Here is a 24726-nt window from a genome sequence, read left to right on the forward strand (position 1 = left end):
TATTGGAATGTGAAAGATTGTAAACTATATTATAAAGAGATTCAAATGTCAATAAATAGTATATAGGTTTTAATAAAAAAGGAGCATATGCATATAAAAGAAAAAATATTAAATGAATTAATTATTTAGGACCGATGATTAGCGAAACATTAATTTATAATCCAAAACTGGGTCGTTTAATAATAAATTTGCAAAATATAATTTTTTTTTAAATGGTTGTACATTTCATTATATTTTTATAACTATACACATTAAATATAATGGCAGAAAACATGTAATAAAAATGAACTATGTAGAATAAATAGGCATATACATCAAATTTTGATTTTAAAAAAGCATATCTTCCTTATTTCCTTCCTATTTAAGGAAAGTATCATAAACTAAATACGCGTAGTATTTTTATTTTTAAAGATATACTTCTTATTATTAAGATGTTAAATAATTAGTGTTAAAAGAATGAATAATAAATATTTTATGTACTTAAGACATCACCTATTGAAAATAACTAATTTTTAATTAAATTTAGAGTTTTATGGGAATAATCAAAATAACGGAAACAATAAAGTATGAAACATAAATTTTTAATTAAAAAAAGTGATAGAAACGAATATAAAGGGCAATTGCGCCGAAAAAATAATTGATGAATTATAACACTTATTTGTTCACAAAATTAAATACACAAAATATACTTTATTATAATGAAAAAAATGATTTATGATGATAATTTAAAGCAACCATTATGTATGAAAATAAATCGACTTATTAACATAAATCTTCTAATATGACGATGCTGAAATATATATGAAATATATGTTTATATGTGAATGAAAGAATAATCTAAAGATTCTCCAACAATGCATTCTTGCTAAATGGAAGCATGTTAATTAATCTAAGAAAAAAAAATAAATGGATGAATGTATAAAATATTTAAATTTTTTGCAAATTGTAGTATATATTATAAATATATACATTTATTTAAAACCATATTTTTTAACAATTGTTGAAATAAATTATTGTGCTATTAAAATATGTAGGTCTCTTACAGATTCGATATTTGTGACATCAACACGCAATGTGCTTTTATGAATGAAGTGCCCGGCTATGTTAACAAACACTTTTTTTAATTTTCCTTTTCTAATATCATCTTCAGAATCAATGTCAATTTTGAATAAATTTGCGCTTTCTACGATAGTGTTTTTATATTCTTTATTGGAAGGATTGTGATCATTTATATTTCCTGAAGCCATGACAATTATAGTTGTGTCTTCTGATATCTACAAAATTAATAAAAGTGTATTGAATAAATTATTGTGAATAATGCGAAAAATATGATTTGTAACGAAACTAAAGAGAAAAGGTTCCCTTACTTGAGCCTTTGTAACGAAAGCATAAAAATATTTCCAACGGCCAAAAATCGACTCTTTGTAACGTTGCTGTATCAATACTAAATTTGGATTGTACACACGTTCAATTTTCCCTAAAAAACAATATTACAAAATTGCATAGATGAAATTAAAATATCATAAATTTGAAGATATAGGAAACAATAAATAGTATCATATAATAATGGCAATAATAAATCGTTAAATATCGAATAAATAGTAACAATAATATGCTAATTTGACTAATTGCTTATGTTTTGTATACTTTTAACAGAGTAACCATTGGGAAATTTGGCATGATCGGGATCCCATAACTTGTTTATTACTTCATTATACTAATGGAAACAAAGAAAAACATATGTATATAAATTATAATTGTTTTTTAATTTTAATTTGGTTTATAACTTTAACATTGTTCGTTAATTGATACCTCATTGGAATCATAAACCTCATAATGAGATCTTTTAACTTTTGCATGATTGTGTTTTGTTTTATATAAAACCATATGAGAAGAATATTGATTTTGGCATAATTTATAATCATCATCCATTGTAGCATAACATTCTAAATATTTTACAGCGTCGTTCATAGCTTCGGCCACTTTTGAAGTTTCTTCGGGATCGGTACATAATCGGTGCTTGTTTTTTTCATATATTTCTTCTGAACTATCATTGATAAAAATGGGCATATTTTTTATGTGTACAAAAATAAAGGTATTGTATTTATATTATAGCATTGTTGTACAAGCACATATTTTATATTTTCGTAATGAAACATGTAATATGCATATATTTCTGCGTTTTCTTACGTAGGATAACGATTTTTTGGTTCGGGTGGTGTATCTTCTTCTGGAGCAACCTCAGTTGCAAGGGTTTCATTATTCACATAAAGGGAGATGCTTAAAAGGAAAAAAACTATTTGAATATAAAATTTATTCATTTTTGAACTTTATAAACAAAATATTAAAATATATATTAGCATTTTGCTTAAATACAAATTAACAACTCGAAAAGTTGTACAAACATAATTAAAATTGAAGCAAATAATTTTCTCCAATAAAGTATAAAAAAACAAATATTATTTTAAAAAAATATAAATTATTATTTAACAACACTTTTGTATGTTTTTATCAAATTTATAAGCTTAATATATATTTTATATAAATAATTCAATCACAAGATGACGCTAATAATAGAAACTTTCATAAATAATGAATATCAAAAAAATTATTATTCATAATTTCATTAATATTAAAATACCTAAAAATAAATATTTTTAATATATAGCAACATGAATACACAAGTTTTATATTTTTATAAATGATTAAACTCAATTTTAAAATTGCAAAACACCCTATTACGTATGAAATTACAAATATACTTATATTTATATATAATAGAAAAAAACTGTTGTTTTTTTACATAGAAAATAGATCATTTAAAATAAAAATATAAAAGCAAGAAAATAATATAAAAATACATATATGTTTTAATATAATTATTAATAAAGCATATATAATTATATTAAAATAATTGTTTTGCTATTTTTTCCTATTTGTTTCATAAAATTTCTTTGATAATGCATATTTTTAATAGAAATCATGTCTATTATTACATTTTTAAATATTAAAATAATTAATTTAATCTGAGAAATGTCATTAATTATATATATTACTAATGCTACCATAATAACAATATTTTTTGCCTCATCATAATAATAGTATGATAAAATTTTATTATGAGAATCAACCATTCTGCGATTTTTTTATCATTTTTAATACAAGTTTTACTAAATAAAATTTTTGTAGCAAAATTCTTAATTTTATAAAATTTATTTATTGGCAATATATTGGCGCTCATGGTTTTTTATAAGTTAACACATATTATAAATTCCCTTTTAATAGTAAAACAAAGTATATATAAAATTTAAAAAAATACAAATAAATAAAATATAAAATTAAAATAATGAAACATAAAGTTGTAAAGTCAAGAAATATATATATGCATACATAAAAATAATTTATTTTTGTATTTTAATATTCTTGATGCCGAGTTGTTCATGTATTATGGGTTATAGTTTTGTTCTATGGAATCGAGGTTTGGGTTATGGGTATATTCTTATTAATGTGTTTATAATTTTATCATATTTATTTGTCTATAAATGTTGATTAAATATATTTTCCATCCCATATATTTAACCTTGAGATGATGTCTAAATATGCAACCAAAAAAAGGGCATAGCCATTAATGTGAAAGGGGTCGCACAACATATTTCCCATAAGTTATAATACTTTCATCTAATTCGTTCATATATATTAAATATGCCAATATTGTAACTTCACATGTTATTGCTAATTTTGGGCTAACTATATATAAGGTCCCTTATTATTTATTATATAAGACTGGTTAACCCAGAGTTATATTGAATTATGCATATCATTATATGTGATACATTTCTTTATTTGATGAAACATTTTATGTAGTAAAACTTATAATTTGTGTTTCAATTATTTTTATTTAAATTATAACTTTTCAACCAAGCTATAAGTAATCTTACATATGAGGCTATAACATATATATTCATTTGGAGCAATTGTCTACATTATAATATACTTTCAGGTTAATTGGTATATGCTTAATATTATTTAAACATAATACTAATATACAATAGGTAATCATAAATATAAATGCATAAAATATCGATCGAGATTCGGCAATACAACGTTATCTATAAAATGCATTTTATGCATCTACCATTTTTAATAATACAATAAAATATCATAATAATAAAAAATTACATTATAAATATATGTATAATGTCTTTTAATTTTCGATTATATATAGTATCACTTTATGCTAAAGTTTTAAATTCAAATAAAAGAAAATATTTTGTATGCTTTAATTTATTTCCCATAAAGGTATAATAATATATTAATCACTATTCATTTATAAGCTTTATAGTTTTGAGGTATGAATAAGTTAAATTTTAAAATAGTTATAAAACAAAATATAAGCATATTAATAAAATTTATATCACATTTTGTTCAATAATTATAAACTATATGATAAATAGAACTATAGCAATTATTACATACATATGCATATCAAATAGTAAAATATTTTACTAATTAATAATATCGCAATATTGTTTATTGTGGAAAATTCATATAATTAAATACTAATATTAATTTTTTCGCGAGTTCAAATAATAATTATTTAATTTGAATCAATAATATTTATAATGGGGTATTATGTATGTACATGTTTATGAATTATAATTTAAATATATTGTTATTACAAATAATATATACGTTATAAAATACTAGATTTAAAACGATGAAACAAAGAAAGATTATACATTGATTTAGAAATGCTCCTATTAAGTGCAATATTGACATGTTGTAGTGTACAGTGGTATATCAGCAAAAACAATAATAGTAACCATAATGGATTAGTATGATACTAAATACGAAAAATATATTATGTTTAATTGATATACTATATGGGTATAAATTCATTAAATATTTTCTTAAAACTGTATGTATAAAACATCAAATGAAACATTACAATTTTGACTTAGCATTTTTTTTAATATGCTAATATTAGAATTAACGCTACTAAGCAAAATAATAATAATTCCATAATGTTCGTTAAAAATCATATTCTTACATTTATAAACTAACTAATATGATATTAAAAATTATTCAATACAAAATATATTTTGAGTTATAAGTATAAATGCATACTTAAAATGGTAACTCATATTGCTTCTCGAATTAATTCATTACTCTAAACAAAGTATGAACACAATTATAAAATTAAAAATTAATATATTTAAATTACATTTATTTGATTTAATATTTAAAATATATTTCTTGATCATTTATATGTTAAATAGATCATAAGAGTGAAAATAATAATATGCATTATATATGTGCTAACTATTACCCCAGAACTAATCAATTTCCATGATCTATTTTAATTGTATAGGTCGATTAACCTAATTTGCATATTATGTTTTTTAATTTTAAAATTAAATAATATATGCCCTCAAAACTATCCATTAATTCTATTTATATATAAGGAAATGCTAGGAAATAAGTAAGGTTATTGTACATTTAAAAATGAGCTTATAATATATATATTGATTAAATATAAATGCACCCAATATATCATTTAATTAGAAAAAATAATATTGAATTATTTATTCATTTATTTATTAAATATTATAATTTAAACAAAAAAATGTCTTTTCATTTATTGGAAATAATATTAAAGATCAATATGCCACGAGGAATAGTAACTTATATAAGTGCATTAAGGGTGTCTAATGATGAGACACAATCATGTTTTGAACAATTCGGGTAGCAATTTATTTTTGGTTCTTTAAATATTTATACTAATACAATTTTTTAAATTAATTTATTATAAAAACGAAAAAATACATTTTTATTTTCTATGTAAAAACGTATAATAATTAGGAGATATACTTTATTTAAACTATTACAAGGTTATAAAGTTATGTAATAGGAATATTCTGAATATTGACAAAAATATTATATATTTGTTTATTTATTCTATTATATAATTAGCATGTTTGAACATATTACATATTAAGGGAATTTAGCTAAATAGACATAAAGAAACTTAATATTCCCTTTTAATCACATTTATTATTATTATTTTATATTAATTTGATTGTTAAAAATAGTAAGTATATGCTTAATCACATATATATTTACAAGTAACACATATTTGTTTAGGTGTAATATTTATAATTAAATTCCATTATAATGTCTGAGGAATTGGTATATAAATTTGTTAAATATAATATGTCTTCATATGTGATTAACATGCTGAATCGCCTATAAATTATATTAATTTTCATTTTAGTGCATTTATATTAATACATTCTTTTCTTTAATTCGTAAATATATTCGTAGTGTGAAAAAATTAATCAGATTGAGGAATATATTACCTTTGATTCAACATCTCAAAAATATATGGTTAAGAATGAGATACTCAATTCTTATTGCCCTGGCAGTGAAAATGGAGGAAAAGGACAATGTGGTAGTAATGAAGAATTGCTCGGATCTGCTTTTATGGCATTGCTAGTTAATTTTAAGGGCATTGAAGATGAAAAGTTAGAGGATGATAAAATTTATCAATACGCTGTTTTATGGCTTAGTTATAAAATTAGGGAAAATCCGAATATAGAGTTTATAAGAAGTACTATTCCTGGCATACTTGAAAAAAATCAGTGGTATAAAGAACTTAGTAAATCCGCAGATGACAAAGAAAATACGATGGGATTTCATTTTATATACTTGACCAATCTTTATAAATTCCTTAAAGGAATATGTGAAACAATTAATAAATGTAAAGGCTCTCCAACCTCCAGTGAATGCAAACAATATGGTGAAAAATGTTCTGGATTGTATCGCGCATGTCTTATGCATTTCCCCTGGAAAGAGATTTGTAATCCATATTGTAGTGTATTGTCAAATTTAAAAAATGATTATGAAAAAATTAGAGAAAAATATAGCCTTCCAGAATTGAATCTGCCACAAGGATTATCCGATTGTAATGCGGAGTGTTCAAAAAAAGCTTCAGCCCGCCCAAATGGTTTACCAGGTCTACCAGTAATACCCACAAGTATAAATAATGGAAATAAACTACCCTACATCGCAGTTCCATTAGTTTTAATACCCATTATTTTAGGAATTTCATATAAGGTAAGTATTATAATTCAAAAATATAAATTTAAAAAATATACATTATAACATATTTTTTGAATGCATAAAAAGACAAATAATTATATATTTTTATTTTTATGTTAGTATTTAACACCCGTATGGCGAAAAAAGATGAAAAAAAAAACCATGAAAAAAATTATAAATTTGAGTGATCCAAAGAAAGCCTAAAATGGCGTTACAAATGCATTCATCGAAAAGAATAAATCGGAATAATTATAAATTGGGTTGATGAAAAATGGGGTTATTAAATATATACAAGCACATACAGGATAATCCTGTACCATTTATTTTATTATTTTTTTTGTTTATAAAAGAAAAGACATTATTTATATGATAAGATTAACAAGTTTTATTTTCGTGTTAAAAATATATGGCTTCGTATTTAAAAGACAATATAAAATTTAAACAATAATAAATAAACCATATTGCATTTATTAGTATAAATAATTCGGGGTGTAATATATGGGAGCCATGTTAAGGTTCATTTACCTATTTTTATAAAAAAATATAGAATATATTTTCATATGAGGAAATTTCCTATGATAATTAATGTGATATATTTATGTTTTATTTAAATAGTATTTGTAAAAATAAAGACAATACAATATTTACATCCACAAATACTTTTAATGAATAGAATTAAGCTTATAACGCATTCATATGTTCTAAATGATAACTATACAAGATTAATTAAAAAGTATAGATGGCGTGTTTCTACAAGTTAATTAGTTTCTTATCACTATATCGAAAATATGATATATAGAATTATACTATAAAATAAAAAATGATATTTTGAAAAGTGTTGTTAAAATACTTATAAATAATGGAAAGTCTAATTATATAAAAAAATCTGGTAAAATTCAATTAGGAAAAAGGAAATAATTCAAGTTACTAAAATAATTAGGCATACTACATGTTTATTATGGATATATGCCGTTAATTTATTATATATTACAAATAAAAATAAATATATATTGTTGGATCGATAACATAAATTTTTTGGGAAAATAATTTTTTTTTTGAATATATAATATATATATTTTTTAAAATATTAATTAAAAAAATTATAATTAAAAAAATAATAATTAAATTATATTATTAAATATTTAACGAAATTTTTTATGAAATTTTCATATATTTATAGCTTTATTACAAATTAATATAAATAAGCGATGCTATTATAATATAATAAATCGACATAATTAATATTAAATATCATACGTACAAATATAAGTAAATAAAACTAGTATGATATTTTATATATAAAGACAATTTTTTTTTATTTTAAAAATTTTTTATGGGGTTAAAAAAAATAAATATATACTGCAAAAATGAAACGCAAATTAGTACAAATAAGTTTATTTTTTCTTTTAATGTGCTTATGCGAAGCATATAGTAACGAGGTAAAATATTGCATGTTAAATTTATAATATGGTGGCGTTTTACATTATAAAATAAAATTTAATTTTAAATATATTCAAAATTTATGTATTTTTAGAAAAAAAATAAAAATGGAGCTAGGATTGCAAAATCGAATCGATTACTATCTGAAATCGAAGAGAATGAAGTAGGAATAGAAGTATATAAAGACCAACCAATTTATAAAGAGCAACCAGTTTATGACGATCAGTCACTTTGTGAAGGGCAACCAAATAATGAAGCACTCGTTGTAAGAGATAAAACTGGGAAGCCTGTCGATAAAAATAATTTAAAAAATAATATAAAAATCGTTTTTACGGATTTAAATGGAACATTATTAAATAGTCATCATAAAGCATCCAAATTAAATATAGAAAGCTTAGCAAAGGCATATAATAAAGGAATAAAAATAGTTTTTGCTACGGGTCGCCCACTGTATTCAGTTAATTATATAATAGGAAAAGATGTTAAACAAAATAATTTAAGTTTAATGCCCGGAACATATTTAAACGGCTGTGTCACTTATGGACCTAATGGTGAGAGAATAATTGATAATTATATAGATGAAAAATTAGTGATGGATATATATAATTTTTCAAAGGAAAACAATTTACTTAGACGTATAGTTTGGTATAGTTCAGAAAAAGCATATGCATTTGAAATTAATGAATATATTTATGAATGTATGGCTATTGAACCTATAATGCCTGATATTATTGATGAAGAAACATTAAAAAAGACAAAAATATATCAAATTTTGATTAAATTAGATAAAGAAAACTTATCAAGTGTATTAAAAATTTATCAAGACAAATTTTCGGATCGAATTTCTGTAGTTAATCCATTAAAGACATTTGTAGAATTGTTTCATCATAATACAAATAAATTTGAAGGTGTAAAAGCATTATGCAAACATTTCGATATAAGTTTAAATGATGCATTAGCTATAGGAGATGGTGAAAACGATATAGAGATGTTAAAAGGCGTAGGAACTTCAATAGCAGTACAGAATGCTCCTAGTAAAATAAAGGAATGCGCAAAATATGTAGCTCCATCAAACAATGATGATGCGGTACATCATGCAATACGAACATTTTGTGACATTTAAAATAAAAAACAGAAAGAGATAAACATATATATAAAATGTTACGAAATTCAAATAATAATAATTAAATGGATCGTTATGACTCCTATTATTTTCATTATTTTCTCCAGTGTTATAATATATATTATTATCAATACTGTTATTAATTTTTTTAATTAAATATTATTTTTGTTCTCCTTCTAAATCTCTATGCAATAATATATGTTCATGTTGTGTTTTCACATTTTCTGGCTTGTTTATTTTTTTTTTGTACTTTTTAGTAACCCTTATTGGTAGAGATGCAATTTTCTACTATATATTTTGAAGTGTTCCAGCAAATATATACATAAATGTAGGTTTTATGAAAGGAGAAATAGTATGTTTAATTTAATTGTTTTTTAATTTTTAATTTTTGAATTTTTGAATTTTTGATTTTTGGTTAAGGGTGTGTTTTGTGGAACCCATATATGGGTTAGGGTTTTGTATCATATTGCATTTAACTTTGTATATTTTGATAAAATTGATTAGCTTAACGAATTGTTTTAAACATATATAAGAAATAAGTTATTAAAATTGATAAAATAAGTTGTACTTTTTAATATTTATATTAGTGCTGATTATTTTTATCCGGTAAAGGCTTTCAAAGACAAACTTTAAGGAATAAAATACAAATAACAAAGATAAAAGTAAATCATAAGTATATTAATTTAAGGATGGTGATCGATATATTTTATGATATTTCTATATCGATAACCAATTAATTATTAATAAGTTTTAAGTTCTATGATAATAGTAAAAATAATAAGAGTACGAAAAATAACTTTTGAGAGTAAAATGTGATCAAACTAATATAAAAGACAATTACATAGAAAATATAATTAAATTATAGCATGAATTATTTAATATATTTTAATTCAAAAGGACAAGAAATTACATAATAAATAATAATTTTAAAACGATCAAAATGTTGTGATGACAATTTAAATAGGCATTACGCATAAAGATAAATTAATTTTATTAATATGTATATTCCAATATTAAAGTGTTGAAAGACTTTTACTTTGAGGATATTGTTAATTAATAGATTAAATGTGTTGTGCTAAGCTTAGAATATTTGTATATGTAAGACCTCTTTCTCTTTTGTTGTGGGCAAACTCGGTAGAATCTCCACCATTATGGATCTACGAAAAAAATGAATAAATATATAAAATATCTCAATATTTTGTATGTGAATATCATATAATATATGACTTATAGAGAAAGGCACTTAAAATAAATGTTAAAATGAGAAAAATGATTATGTTAGTATTTTTTGAGGTTTCTTACAGCGTTGATGTAAGTAACATGAACTTGATCATCGTCGCCTCTTTTAATTACAAATCCGGATATGTTAGCACCTAATTGGGTTAATGCATCCTCAGGATCAATGTCAGTTTCGATTGGTTTTACATTGGAGTACAGTTCTTTCATATCAGTTTCTTGATTGATTTCAATGTTATTATTTATAATTCTTGATGGACATACAATTACAGTTGTGTCACGTGATGTCTACAAAATTAATGAATAAAAAAAATATGTGTATTGTATAAATTAATGTATAATAATATGAATAATAAAATTTTTAGAAAAATAATGGAAAATAAATGCCCTTACATTAAATACTGCGCCTAAAGTATATTTTTTTATGAAAGGTGTATAATTAGGATCTATGCTTTGTTTTTCAAACAAGAATAAATCTTTCCAATATGCACAAGAAACAATTCCTAAAAAATTATTATTTTGGAAATATAAATGAAATATTATAAATATAACAAAATAATAGACAAAGAACAGTAAAATTTAAAGATGTGTAAATAGTGATAATCACATATTAAATTCATTAATTGATTATTTTTTATGTACCATTAATAATCTTGCTATCCGATTTTTGGTTATCATCGAAATCCAAAATCTTCCATAATAAATCATTGTACTAATGAAAAAAAAACATATGGATAAATGTAATAATGATTATTTAATTTTAAGCTATTTTTATATGTTAAATATTGTTTGGTATTTGATACTTTAGAGGCAGATGGGATTGTAACATGAAGCCTTCCAATATCCATATTTCCAATTTTCTTAGAATATATAGTACAATTTTTATTTTCTGTAGAATAGGCAGAATAATCATTTACACCGGTCTCAGAAAGTTTTAGTAAAAGTTTTGAAGCTTGGTTTGCATGCTCTAGTGGTAGTAAAATTTCATCATCCTCAAGGGATTTCTGGCCATTGGGGTCTTGATACGTTGCATTCTCAATATGACTGATGAAAGTGATATTATTTTTAATGGGTAAAAAAAGAAAGAAATGAATATATAGATGTATTATTAACATTCAGTAATTATAAAGGCATGCGTTTGACGAGTATGCATATTTATATAATATGTATATATTTTCCACTTTTTCATACATATTTTTTTGGCGGAGGGAGTTGGTAGCAGTAACATCTGCGGAAGTTTCGCTTGCAAATGCTACATTTTGCATATATCCTGCTAGACTTAAAAGTGCTAAAGCGACCTTAATATATGTTTTATTCATTTTTGTATTTGATAAGTAAAATATTAATTTAAAAAATGTAAAAAGACGTTATATAAGTATATTTAAAATAGAAGGAAAAGAATATGCGAAAATTTTATAAAAAATCTATAAATATTTAAAAATAAAAAATAAATTTATTATAATTAAACGCCAAATTATTTAAATGAAATCGTTGCAAAGGAGGAAAAATAACGTCACAAATTATAGAGCGCCCATAATATTATGATTTTAATTTTTTTAATATTATAATATTTTGTATGTTACGGATAATGGGCATACAGCTTTTTTATAATTTGTTAACCAAAATTAAAGCATAGTTGTATAAAAGATCTATATATTATAGGATTATGCATGCACGTACTTAAATGTACCTTGAAAAAAAAACATATGGATATATCCGTGAATTATCTAATGAAAACTGACAATTTAAATATAAAGAGAGCAACGGTATAAAAAATAAATATTCGTTTTAATGTAATCTTCCCAATATATAATTTGGGATAGTTATGATTATATATTTGTAATGAATAATAAACGGGGGTAAAGGAGTACAAATACATAATAGTAATTGTACAAAATATATAGTAGTTATAGTTTTGTTAATTTTCACCTTTATTTAGTATACATATTTTTTATATTTTTATGTATTGAGTTTAATTTATCTGAAATTGTATATATATTATTTATATATGGTTGCAACAATTACAACTACAATAACAATATTCCAATTCATCATAATAACAGTATGCTAAATTTTTCGTTATGCTTAATCACAGGTTTTGCAATTTTATTTTTTATTTTTAATCTTAATACAACTGTTCCAATATTATTGTTGGTGATAATAATGATACACAATATTTCTTGTAAATTGATACAAATTTAATAAAACATTTTTTTATGTAACAAAATTAAATATAAATATAAAACAATACAAAATATTAAAAAATATATAAATTAAAATTAAATAAAAATGCAGTAAAAATAAAATAAAATTGTAAAATAAACTATAGTGTATTTATATGCGAAAAATATATTTTTTTAATTATATATTTTTTAATGTTAAGGCGTTCAAAATAATGGTTTTTTGTATTATGCAGATTGGGTTTAGGGTTCAGGAATATATTGACATTTTATTTTTTATAATATTTATTCGTCTATTTAATTTATTTAATATATATAATAAATTATTAAACGAAAAAACACATATATTACAACTCCTGTATTTTGTTCACTAAATGTGGCATATGCCTGTAATACATGAAGGGGCATAAGCATTTACATGAAAAGGAACCAACAAAAAATGCATCTTCATAAATTATAACAGTTACATTTGCGTGTTATATATTAAATATTAAGTATGTTGAAGTATATATTGGTATTTTATATTTGTTGCTAATTTTGAGTTTGCCATATACATTGAGTCTTAATAATATATGCTATACTTGTGTATCATGCAAGAAATGGGAATCAGTACGTTTGAAATTATATCAACACATATATATATATAACATCAATTAAGTTTATTTGATGAATCTTCTTATTTAACAAAATGTCTTATTTGGATGATACAACATTTGTGATTTAATATTGTTTATGAACTTATAAAATTATAATAGGATTCGTTTAAAATTGTTTATAATATAGCCCATATGCATTAATACTGAAATTTTTATGATTAATTAAGCATATTACTAATATATAATAGATAATCATAAAGTATAGATCGATATTCGATAATACATCTATAAAAAATATTTTTTGTATCAAACATTTTTAATCAGTTTAAAAAATGTGTTAATAAAAAATTATATTATGGTGTATTTACAAGAAGTATTTTACTTTTAATTAACATAATCCTAATTTTTTACATTATTTTTGCATTTATGTTATAATTTAAATTCGTACTAATAGAAATAATTTTACACTTTTTTATTTATTTTCCATAAAAGTTTAAAATTGTATTCGTAGTTTAAAGTTCAGATTTTGAGATGGATTTTGGGAAACCCGTATTTTGGGTCAGGGTTCTGTATTATGGGTTGTAGTTTTGTTCCATGGAATCTATGTTTTGAGTTAATATTATATTTTTATTAATTTGTTTATAATTTGATAATATTTATTGGCTTGTAAATGTTCATTAAATATATGCCCCCCTCGAAGGAACATAGGCATTAATATGAAAGAGGTCGCATAACATATTTTACATAACTTACAATACCTTCATCGAATTCGATCGTATATATTGCATGTGACAATATTATAACTTCATATTTTATAATTTATTTATAATTTTGTCTAACTATATATAAAAACCCTTATTATATAAGACGTATTAGCCCATAGCTATGTTGTACCATGAGTAGCACAGTGTGTTTCTTTATTTGATGAAACATTTTATTTAGTAAATATCATAATTCGTGTCATTATTATTTTGATTTAAATTATAACTTTCCAACCAAACAATATAGTAATATCATATATGAGGATATAACATATAATTAAATTAATTTGTAATAATTGTATACAATATAATATACCTTTAAGTTAATGATTATATTTTTAATGTTAATTAAACAAATTATAAATTCATTATAGATAAAAACAAAATATATATTCGTAAAATATCGATCGAGATTCGACAATACAACATTACCTATAAAAGATGTTTTATGCATCTACCATTTTTAATAACACAATAAAAATTGAACAATATATAAAATATTTTTAATTTTATAGTTTTGAGGCATAAATAAATTAAATTTTAAAATAGTTGAAAAATAAAATATAAGTATATTAATAAAATTTTACATAATATTTTGTTCTAATAATTATAAATAATATGATAAATAAAACTATAGTTATTATTATATACCTATACATATAAAATAGTAAATATTCTACAAATAATATTGAAATATTATTTTATTGTAAAAAATTCATATAATTAATATTAATTTTGTTGAGAAAGCAAGCAATAATAAATTTTATTTGAACTAATAATATTTATATTAGATTATTATATATACAAACTTATAATTTTATATTTTAAATATAGTGCTATTACGAAATAATATATGCTCTAAAATGTTGCACTTTAAAACAATGGAGCAAGGAAAATTACTAATTGGTTTAAAGTATTTCTATTGAGTGCATTAATTATCTCATTGTAGTGTACAGTGGTATATTAGTTGCAATAATAGTAATAATAATGGACTAGTATGGCGCTATGACATTAAAGTTATCAATCAATATAATAATAATTCCATAACGCTCGTTAAAAATACAGCTATTTCATTATATAAATAAATAACGTTTTATTATAAAATATATAACACATAATATATGTTTAGATTGTAAGTATAAATGTGTATTTAAAATGGTAGCTCATATTATATTGATTCTCAAATTAATTAATTATTCTAACCAAAGTATTAATAGAATTTTAAAATTAAATTATACGAAAATAGTTATATTTATTTTCTTTATTGTTTAAAATGCATTTATTAATCATTTATATATTAAATAGATAATAAGAATAAAAAGAATAATATACATTTTATATATACTAATTATTATTCTAAAACTAATTTATATTCATGATACATTTTAATTGCAATAGCTCAATCAATATATTTGTATATTATGCTTTTTTAATTTAAAAAAATAGATACTATATGTACTCAAAACTATTCATTAATTATATTATATATATAAAGAAATGTTAGTACATAAGCAAAGTTATTACATATTCTAAAGTGAATTATTAATTAAGATAATTAAATGTATTATATTCATTTATTTAGAAAAAAGGATAATATTAAATTTAAACACAAATTGTGTTTTGTATTTATTAGAAATAATATAAAAAGGTGTAATATTCCAAATTGAATAATAACGTATATCAATACATGGGATTCAAATAATGAGATACAAATACATTTTTAACAATTATAGTAATAACACATTTTTAATTCTTTATATATTTATAATAATATAAAATTGGTGAAAATTTTACTATAATTCAAGAAAATGCAGAGTTCTCTAATGTAAGAACGTATAATAATTAGAAAATGTGTTTTATTTAAACTTATTGAAAAGTTACACAAAATAATACAATGAAGCTATTCCAAATATTATTAAGAATAGCGATATTTCGCATATGATAAAAATGTTTCGAACAAATAACAAAATAAGGATACTTATCTAAATTGTAGTAAAAGTGAATATATGTTTTATTTTATTATATTGTTGTATATTAATTTAAAATTAATATTATTATTGAGAATAATGCTAATAGTGCGCTTAACTACTGGAAATTTCATATAGAAAGATATGTCACCGTATAAATTAGTTTGGTATATTATATAAGTTTTATGTAAAAACAATATGATGTCAATCTGCAGTTTAAAAACAAAATTCCATTACAATGAGGAAGCACACAGAAATGGTAAATAACCTTATTTTAAAATAAAACATATTTATCCTTAATTTTATTATGCTTAACTTATATTCAAATCATATCAAATTTTATTTGAATAAATTTTGAATTAATTTATATTTTTATAAATATTTTCTTAGTGTAAGTTACTTCTCGAAGGTGATAGTTATTTTAATGGTAAAGATCTCGATACGAATGAAATTATCAAAAAAACAAGCATCAAAGGATATTGTCGTAATGATCGTTGTAAAAAAAATGAAGCTAGAATTAATGCTTTGACCTTATATATACATATGGAATTCAAAAATTTAATAAAAAAAAAAAGTGAGTATAGTAACTATGATGAATGGTTATTGATGTGGATAAGTGATAAATTGTTTAAGATACACAAAGAAGCCAAAAATATTGGAGAAGGACGTATGGATGGTACTACTTTAAATCAGGCTTATGATACATATTTAAAGGATCATAAAGTAGGATTGGATTATTGGGTTCTTTTGGATATGATAAAGGGATTGAAAGAAGCTAATCTTAAGTATATGAGCGAATTTTATAAATTACTTAATATTATATGTAAAACAATTGTAGATTATAAAGACAACGGTACTGAAAGTAAGAAACTTTCTAAAAATTCTATCAGTTGCCGTCGTCAATATAGAACCCTTTATAACAACATTTTTGAATGCAAATCATATCTTGATTTATTGAATAAATTAAAAGGCTTATATGATGATTTTAGAAGTTCTGCTATTAAGAAAAATGGTTCAAAAAATAATTTAGAAACTATTCTTCAAAAACTTACACTAGGAAATGGAACAGAGATGAAAGCGGTGAGAGGTTTTAAAACATATGATTTCAGCGGTTCAGAATGTAAATTCCCCAAAAAAAAAAAAAAACCGGAAAAATCATCATTACAACCTTCAAACCAACTAAAAGATAGTAAACGCGAAACACCACCAACACAAAAACCAGAAATAAAAGAACCAAAACAACAATTAGCACCACAATTATCCCAAGCACCGGCCTCAAATATTCAAAAAGATTCACCTGGCTCTCAAGGTATATCTGGTGGTACATCGGATCAGTTATCAAAACATGGGGCTATATCACAAAATTCAGATGATGGTCAAAATAATCCAGCAAGTAATTCAGGTACTCCAAAAAATCAAGCAGATATTCCGAGTGTTCAAGATAAGGCACAAGAAACTAATCCAACCACGTCAGAAAATACAGGAAAAGAGAGAATTCAAAGAAGTGATATACCTGACACAGGCAATAAAGGTGATAAATTAAAAGTTTCAGACCCTATTTCTCAAGATAAGCAAGACCATCAACCATCCGAAGATAAAAATCCTCCAATAAAGAGTGGTAGCGAATTAAAAGATGATGTAAAAGACATAGATAAACCCCCAATTGATACAGATACTCAAGACGGTTCAAGCAATGGATCCGAAACTAAACAAGATAAAATAGATACATCAAAAGGTACAGATACTGGAACAGGAAATCCAGGTAGTGTATCAGGTGGGGGGCAAGATGGTAGAATAGGAGATTCAGGCAGTGGGGGAGGAGGTGCAGGTCTTGGAACAGGTGGTGAACCGGCTAGTATACAAAATGATAAAGGAAGTTCAGGTGGTGGAACAAGAGGCACAATTAATGTACCAGATGGTCAAATACCTAATGGTACCCAAGGAGGTGCAGATACCAGTCAACAAGGTACAAATGACCAAGGAACTACAAGCCATCAAGGAGGAGATACAAGTGGTGGAGCAAATGGCGATCAAGAAAAATCACCTGGTGCACCAGGAATTACAGTTAATTTACAAGGAAGTTCAAATGATGGGACAGAAGATTCAGGAAGCGGAACAGGTAGTGGAGCAGAAGGTACGGGTGGTATAACTGGTAATGGAAAAGTAGGTTCAAATGGTGGAATGGGTGATCAAGAAAATACTGGTAGCCAAGTAGGTGGAGGTGGTGAACCAGGAGAGACACGTGATTTACAAGTTAATCATGGAAGCCAAGAAGGATCAAATGGGGATAAAGGAAGCCAAGATGGATCAGGAGATGCAGATAAGGGGCCATCAAATACAGGTAGTGGGCAAAATGATAAAGAAGGATCAGGAGGTGGGCCAGGTAGTGGATCAGGAAGTGAGCCAGGTAGCGAACAAGGAAGTCAAGGAGGATCAGGAGGTTCAGATAATGGGCAAGGTGTCAAAGATAGTGAAGGAGGAGGTACTGGTGGTGGAGGAGGAGATACAGATAGTAAAGGAGGAGGCCCAAGTAGTGATCAAGGAGGTAATCCTGGATCAGATGATCAAGGAAATAACAGTGACGGATCAAGTGATTTGTGGCAACCCCTTTTTAAATTCGTATTTAATGGAATGGACAAATTTAATAAAGCTTCAAAATTTGTTAATGAACATCAACAAAAGTTCAAAGATGCTAAGGATAAAATTAATAATGCATTTAATGAGGTTAAGGATAATTTTAAAATTTTTTACGATCAATCCATAAATCATTTTAGTGAATTTATTAATAATATAACTGACGAATTTAAACAAGCTAATACTCCCAAATCAGGCAACTTAGATAATAAGCCACCCCAAAATAGTGATAACTCGCAAAAAAGTGGAGATCCGTCGCAACCTCCACCACAAGATCCATCATCACCTCCAGATTCCCCAAAAGGTCCATCAGCAAATACAAAGTCAACTACACCAATAGATCCAACATCACAAAACCAACCACCTTCCCAATCACAACCTACCACGCAGCAAAACCCACAAGACGGTACATCTGATCAAAAAAAAATTGACAAAACAAATCTTCAATTGGTAAAATCATCAAGTCCTGACCCCAATTTGAAAAAAACATGGAGTATAATTCCAACTACATGGAATGGATCTGAGGATTGTAAACCTGAAATAACTTTTATGAATACCACATTAGCGTGTTGTACATCTAAACAGTGTAGTATAACTGGTATTCCAATTATACTTGTTTTAATACCCATTATTTTATTAATTGTGTGTAAGGTAAATAATAATATAATCACTAAATACAATACATTTAAAGAATTTTCATTATTGTCGAAATTTATATATTTTTCCACATTTTTATGTTAGTATTTGTCATCTGAATGGCGAAAGGAAATGACGAGAAAAAAAAACATGACAAAGGTTATAAATGTGGTTGGTGTAAATAAAACGACAAAAATGGTTATAAACTCAAGTGATGGAAAAAAACAAATACAAATAATTATAAAATCATCTAGTCAAAAAAAACAGACTAAAAAATCAATAAATTCCGTTAATAGGAAAAAATCTCCATCATTAAATATGTACCAACTTATGCAGGCTGATCCTGTACCATTTATTAATTTAATTTTTTTGTTGATTTTTTTTGTTTATAAAAGAAAGCGCGATTTCATAGAATGATAAATTTAATTAACTTATATTTTAAATCGAATTAAAAAATGTATAAAATTAAAGAATTATAAATAGTAAATTTGTCTATTAATATAAACAAGTATTGTATATATATGATACAGATCAAGAGTTTATTTCTTATTTTATAATAAAACATGAAACAATTTTTCTATATGATGGAATTATCTATTATAACTTAATTATAATATTTCTTTGTCTTTAATTATTATTTATAAAAGTCAAAATATTGTATTGTTTCAATACAAAAGGTATCTTGTCACCTGCTAAACGAATACGACAAAATAAAGCGTTTCTTATTAAGTATACTTCATTTTTTGGTTTCATATAATAATAAATTGGCATGTCTTTCAATATATTGGTTCTATATGTATTATTTTTGTGATTTACTATTGTAATTTGATTATTTTTTGGGATTACATTTATCAATATTAATATTTTGTACTATTTACCAGAAATAATAAACATGATGTTGTATATTCTGAGATATATTTATATATAAAATTATTGCATGCCAATATATGAAAAAAAAATTTGCAAAAAAGGGTTAAATAAAATATAATAAATTAAAAACCATTTAAATGTAAATAACGACAGAGATTTGTTTATGTTTTCATTATATGTTTGTATTTATTCATATCATATTCTGTTCCAATAATTTTTCTAATAATAATAAATAATATAATACATAGAATATCGTTATTATATGCCTATCCATATAATATAATAAAGTACTACCTAATAATTAATACTTAAATATTGTTTTATTGTGAAAACTTCATATAATTAAATATTAGTTTTATCGAAAAGACACATAGTAATATATTTTCTTTGAACTAATATACAAACTATCAAATATGTAATTAAAATATAGTGTTATGAAATAATATATACGTTCTAAAATTTTATATTTTAAAACAATGAAACAAGGAAAATTAGTAATTGGTTTAAAGCATTCCTCCTGAGTCATTAATTATCTCATTGCAGCATACACTGGTACATCACTAACAATAATGAATTAGTATGTTACTAAATACGAAAATATATATTATGTTAATTTGATACGCTATATGGGTATAAATTCATAAATATATTCTTAAATTCATGATAAGATTAAAATTTTATGCATAGGGTCAGATAAATATTATAATTTTTAGTTAGTATTTTTTTAATGCGCTAATATTAGAATCACCCCAACCGAGCAATATAACATTAATTTTATTAATAATTCTAAAGTTTCCATTAAAAATGCAAATATTTTATTATAAAATATACAATACATAATATATGTTTAGGTTATAAGTGTAAGTGTGCCCTTAAAATGGTAATCCGTGTTATATTGGATCCCCAATTAATTCATTATTCCAATCAAAGTATGATACAATTTTAAAATAAAAAATAATACATTTAAATTATATTTATTTTTTTTATTGTTTAAAATATATTTCTTAATGATTTACATGCTAAATGAATTATAGGAATGAAAAGAATAATATACGCTTTATAAATACTAACTATGATTCTAAAACGAATTTATATCATGATTCATTTTAATTGTAATACCTCGATCAATATATTTGTATATTATGTTTTTTTTAATTTTAAAAATAAAATAAGATGTGCACTAAAAACTATTCATTATTATATTTACATATAAAGAAATGTTAGTACATAAGCAAAGTTATTACATATTATAAAGTGAATTATTAATTAAGATAAATAAGCATATTATATTTAATTCATATATATAAAAGGAAAATATTAAATTTAAACACAAAATGTGTTTTGTATTTATTAGAAATTATATAAAAAAATGTAATATTTCACTGTGAATAATAATTTATATCAACATATGGAATTCAAATAATGAGATACAAATACATTTTTAACAATTATAGAATAACACATTTTTAATTCTTTATATATTTATAATAATATAAAATTGGTGAAAATTTTACTATAATTCAAGAAAATCCATAGTTCTCTAATGTAAGAACGTATAATAATTAGAAAATTTGTTTTGTTTAACCTTATTGAAAAATTCACAAAATAATACAATGAAGCTATTCCGAATATGATAAAAATGAATATATGTTTTATTTTATTATATTATTGTATGCTAATTTAAAATTAATATTATTATTGAAGATAATACTAATAATTCGTTTAAGCTTGACATTTTTATATAAAAAAATCGACCCATTGTTTAATCTATTTTGGTGCAGTGCATATGTTTTATATAAAAACAATATTATGTCAATATTACAGATTAAAGAAAATCCATTATAATGGACCCCCAAAAAATGGTAAATAACGTTATTTTAAAATAAAAGATTTCTATCCTTAATTTTATTATGCTTAATTTATATTTAAAAAATATAAAATTTATTTGAATATATTTTGAATTAATTTATATTTTTATAAATATTTCTTAGTGTGAATTTCTTATTAAAGCTGATAAATATTTTGCTGGTAATAAGGTCGATATAAAGGAAATTAACAAAAACAAAAGCATCAAATCATATTGCCATAATAGTGATTGTAAAACAAATGAAGATAGTATTAATGCTTTGGCCGCATATATAATTATGATATTCAAACGATCAATAAAAACAAATGAGTATAGTCATTATGATGAATGCTTATTGATGTGGCTAAGTGATAAATTATATAAGATGCACCTCAAAAGCATAGGCCAAAAGGATACAGCAGAATATATGGATGGTACTACTTTAAATCAGGCTTATGATAATTATTTAAAGAATTATAAAGTAGGATTGGGTTATTGGGATCTTTTGGATATGATAATGGGTTTGAAAGAAGCTAATCTTAAGTATATGGCCGAATTTTATAAATTACTTAATAATATATGTAAAATAATTACAGATTATAATGATAACGGTTCCGAAAGTAAGAAACTTTCTAAATATTCTGAAAATTGCCTTAATCAATATAGAACCCTTTATATAAACATTTATGAATGCAAATCATATCTTCATTTATTGAATAAATTAAAAGGTATATATGATGATTTTAGAAATTCTGCTATTAATAAAAATAATTCAAACAATAATTTAGCAACTAATCTTCAAAAACTTACAAAACCAGATGGAGAAGAGATGAACGCGGTGAGAAGTTTTATATCATATAAATTCAATAAAAAAATATGTAATTCCCTCCATAAAAAAGCTACAACGTCAAAACCAACGAACCCACCAGGATTACCACCTGAAGAATCTCATAAATCAGAAAAATTTTCTCAAAGTGAACCAAATGATTCAGACATAGGCCCAGAGGGCTCTAAAAGTGAGATAATGTGTACCGGGGGTGAAAAAGGAAATATAAATGGTGGAGGCAAAGAATCCGAAGCTCCAAGTGGTGAGAAATGCAGTCAAGTAAGTATAGGTGATGGAGAAAATGGTGAATCGGCTGATCCCAATATTGGAAAAGGAGGCCCAGAAGGTGGATCAGTAAGTTCAGATAATGTGGAAGGTGGCAAAGATAGACAACCAGGGAAATCAAGTAGTGGATCAGACGGTGGACAAGATGATAATGGAGGATCAGTTAGTGAACAAGGTGGCTCAGATAGGGTTTCAATAGAAAAAGAAACTCAAAGTACGCTAGGGGATCCTTTTAATACTGGACCATTAATTTTTAGTATCGCATTAAAAGGCACGGGGATATTAAATGGTGCAATTACTTCGTTTGAAAAGATTAAGGAAAGAATTACAGAGGGCGCAGATACTATTAAGAATTTATATAATACATCTTTGACTAATTTAGAAGGTATCTACAATGAATATAGTAGTTTTTTAAACGAAATTATTAATAATATAAGTACCGATCCTAAACAAGTAGATTCCCCTGCTGATTCAGATGATAGTAAATCTGGATCAGGAGGAGATGAGGATAACCCATCATCACTCCAAAAAGATTCACCTCAAACATCATCTGGAAGCCAAAATTCGGATAAAAGCGGTCAAGGACTTGAAAAACCAGTGGAAGATCCAGTGATTAAAGCAGAAAATTCTGAATATGGAATAAAAGGAAATGGAACAATAGGAATAGGTGATATATATATATTCAAAGAATACAAAAAAATTGGAATTCCAATTATAGTTATTATAATATCCATTACTTTAGCTATTATGTACAAGGTAAATAAAAGAAAATTATGATGTGTACTATTTTTAAAATATTTCCTCACTGTAAAATATTATTCATTTTTTATAATTTTATGTTAGTTTTTGGTATTTGACCGGAGAAAGAAATTAAAAAGAAAAAAAATGAAAAAAGTTCCAAATTTGTTTGGTGTAAATAAAACGACATGAACAGTTATAAACTTAAGTGATAGAAGAAAGAAGATACAAATAACTATAAAACCATATAGTCAAAAAAAACACACATTAAAACTTATAAATTCCGTTTATGGGGAAAAATTCCATTATTAAATATATACAAACTTATGCAAGAGGCCCTGCACCATTTATTAATTAATTTTTTTTGTGATTTTTTTTGTGATTTTTTTTGTGATTTTTTTTGTGATTTTTTTGTTGATTTTTTTGTGATTTTTTTGTTAATTTTTTTTGTAGATTTTTTTGTGATTTTTTTGTTAATTTTTTTTGT

At 23.7% G+C, this 24726-nt stretch overlaps 6 protein-coding genes across 6 annotated transcripts; 4 read left to right on the top strand and 2 right to left on the bottom strand.

Annotated features, from left to right (window-relative positions):
* Positions 1-814: 814 nt before the first annotated feature.
* PCHAS_0114400 (fam-a protein) lies at positions 815-2321 on the bottom strand (the record flags this gene model as incomplete). The annotated part of the gene is made up of 6 exons (XM_016798328.1): positions 815-865; positions 1044-1274; positions 1368-1477; positions 1648-1717; positions 1813-2047; positions 2191-2321. The coding sequence occupies 6 exons, from the start codon at positions 2319-2321 to the stop codon at positions 815-817; spliced, it is 828 nt and encodes a 275-aa protein (XP_016653040.1).
* A 3853-nt stretch (positions 2322-6174) lies between these two features.
* On the top strand, positions 6175-7305 carry PCHAS_0114500 (CIR protein; the record flags this gene model as incomplete). The annotated part of the gene is made up of 3 exons (XM_016798335.1): positions 6175-6189; positions 6325-7116; positions 7222-7305. The coding sequence occupies 3 exons, from the start codon at positions 6175-6177 to the stop codon at positions 7303-7305; spliced, it is 891 nt and encodes a 296-aa protein (XP_016653041.1).
* Positions 7306-8468: 1163 nt separating this feature from the next.
* On the top strand, positions 8469-9664 carry PCHAS_0114600 (haloacid dehalogenase-like hydrolase, putative; the record flags this gene model as incomplete). Its single annotated transcript, XM_016798340.1, has 2 exons — positions 8469-8540; positions 8636-9664. The coding sequence occupies 2 exons, from the start codon at positions 8469-8471 to the stop codon at positions 9662-9664; spliced, it is 1101 nt and encodes a 366-aa protein (XP_016653042.1).
* A 1061-nt stretch (positions 9665-10725) lies between these two features.
* PCHAS_0114700 (fam-a protein) lies at positions 10726-12219 on the bottom strand (the record flags this gene model as incomplete). Its single annotated transcript, XM_016798348.1, has 6 exons — positions 10726-10821; positions 10967-11188; positions 11294-11403; positions 11543-11612; positions 11704-11944; positions 12092-12219. The coding sequence occupies 6 exons, from the start codon at positions 12217-12219 to the stop codon at positions 10726-10728; spliced, it is 867 nt and encodes a 288-aa protein (XP_016653043.1).
* A 4423-nt stretch (positions 12220-16642) lies between these two features.
* PCHAS_0114800 (CIR protein) lies at positions 16643-20091 on the top strand (the record flags this gene model as incomplete). The annotated part of the gene is made up of 3 exons (XM_016798353.1): positions 16643-16663; positions 16795-19689; positions 19780-20091. 3 exons carry the CDS (start codon positions 16643-16645, stop codon positions 20089-20091), a joined length of 3228 nt encoding a protein of 1075 aa, XP_016653044.1.
* Positions 20092-22388: 2297 nt separating this feature from the next.
* PCHAS_0114900 (CIR protein) lies at positions 22389-24431 on the top strand (the record flags this gene model as incomplete). The annotated part of the gene is made up of 3 exons (XM_016798360.1): positions 22389-22406; positions 22536-24257; positions 24345-24431. 3 exons carry the CDS (start codon positions 22389-22391, stop codon positions 24429-24431), a joined length of 1827 nt encoding a protein of 608 aa, XP_016653045.1.
* Between the last annotated feature and the right edge of the window lie 295 nt (positions 24432-24726).

The sequence above is a fragment of the Plasmodium chabaudi genome (genome assembly GCF_900002335.3).
Source record: "Plasmodium chabaudi chabaudi strain AS genome assembly, chromosome: 1".
Taxonomy (NCBI): domain Eukaryota; phylum Apicomplexa; class Aconoidasida; order Haemosporida; family Plasmodiidae; genus Plasmodium; species Plasmodium chabaudi.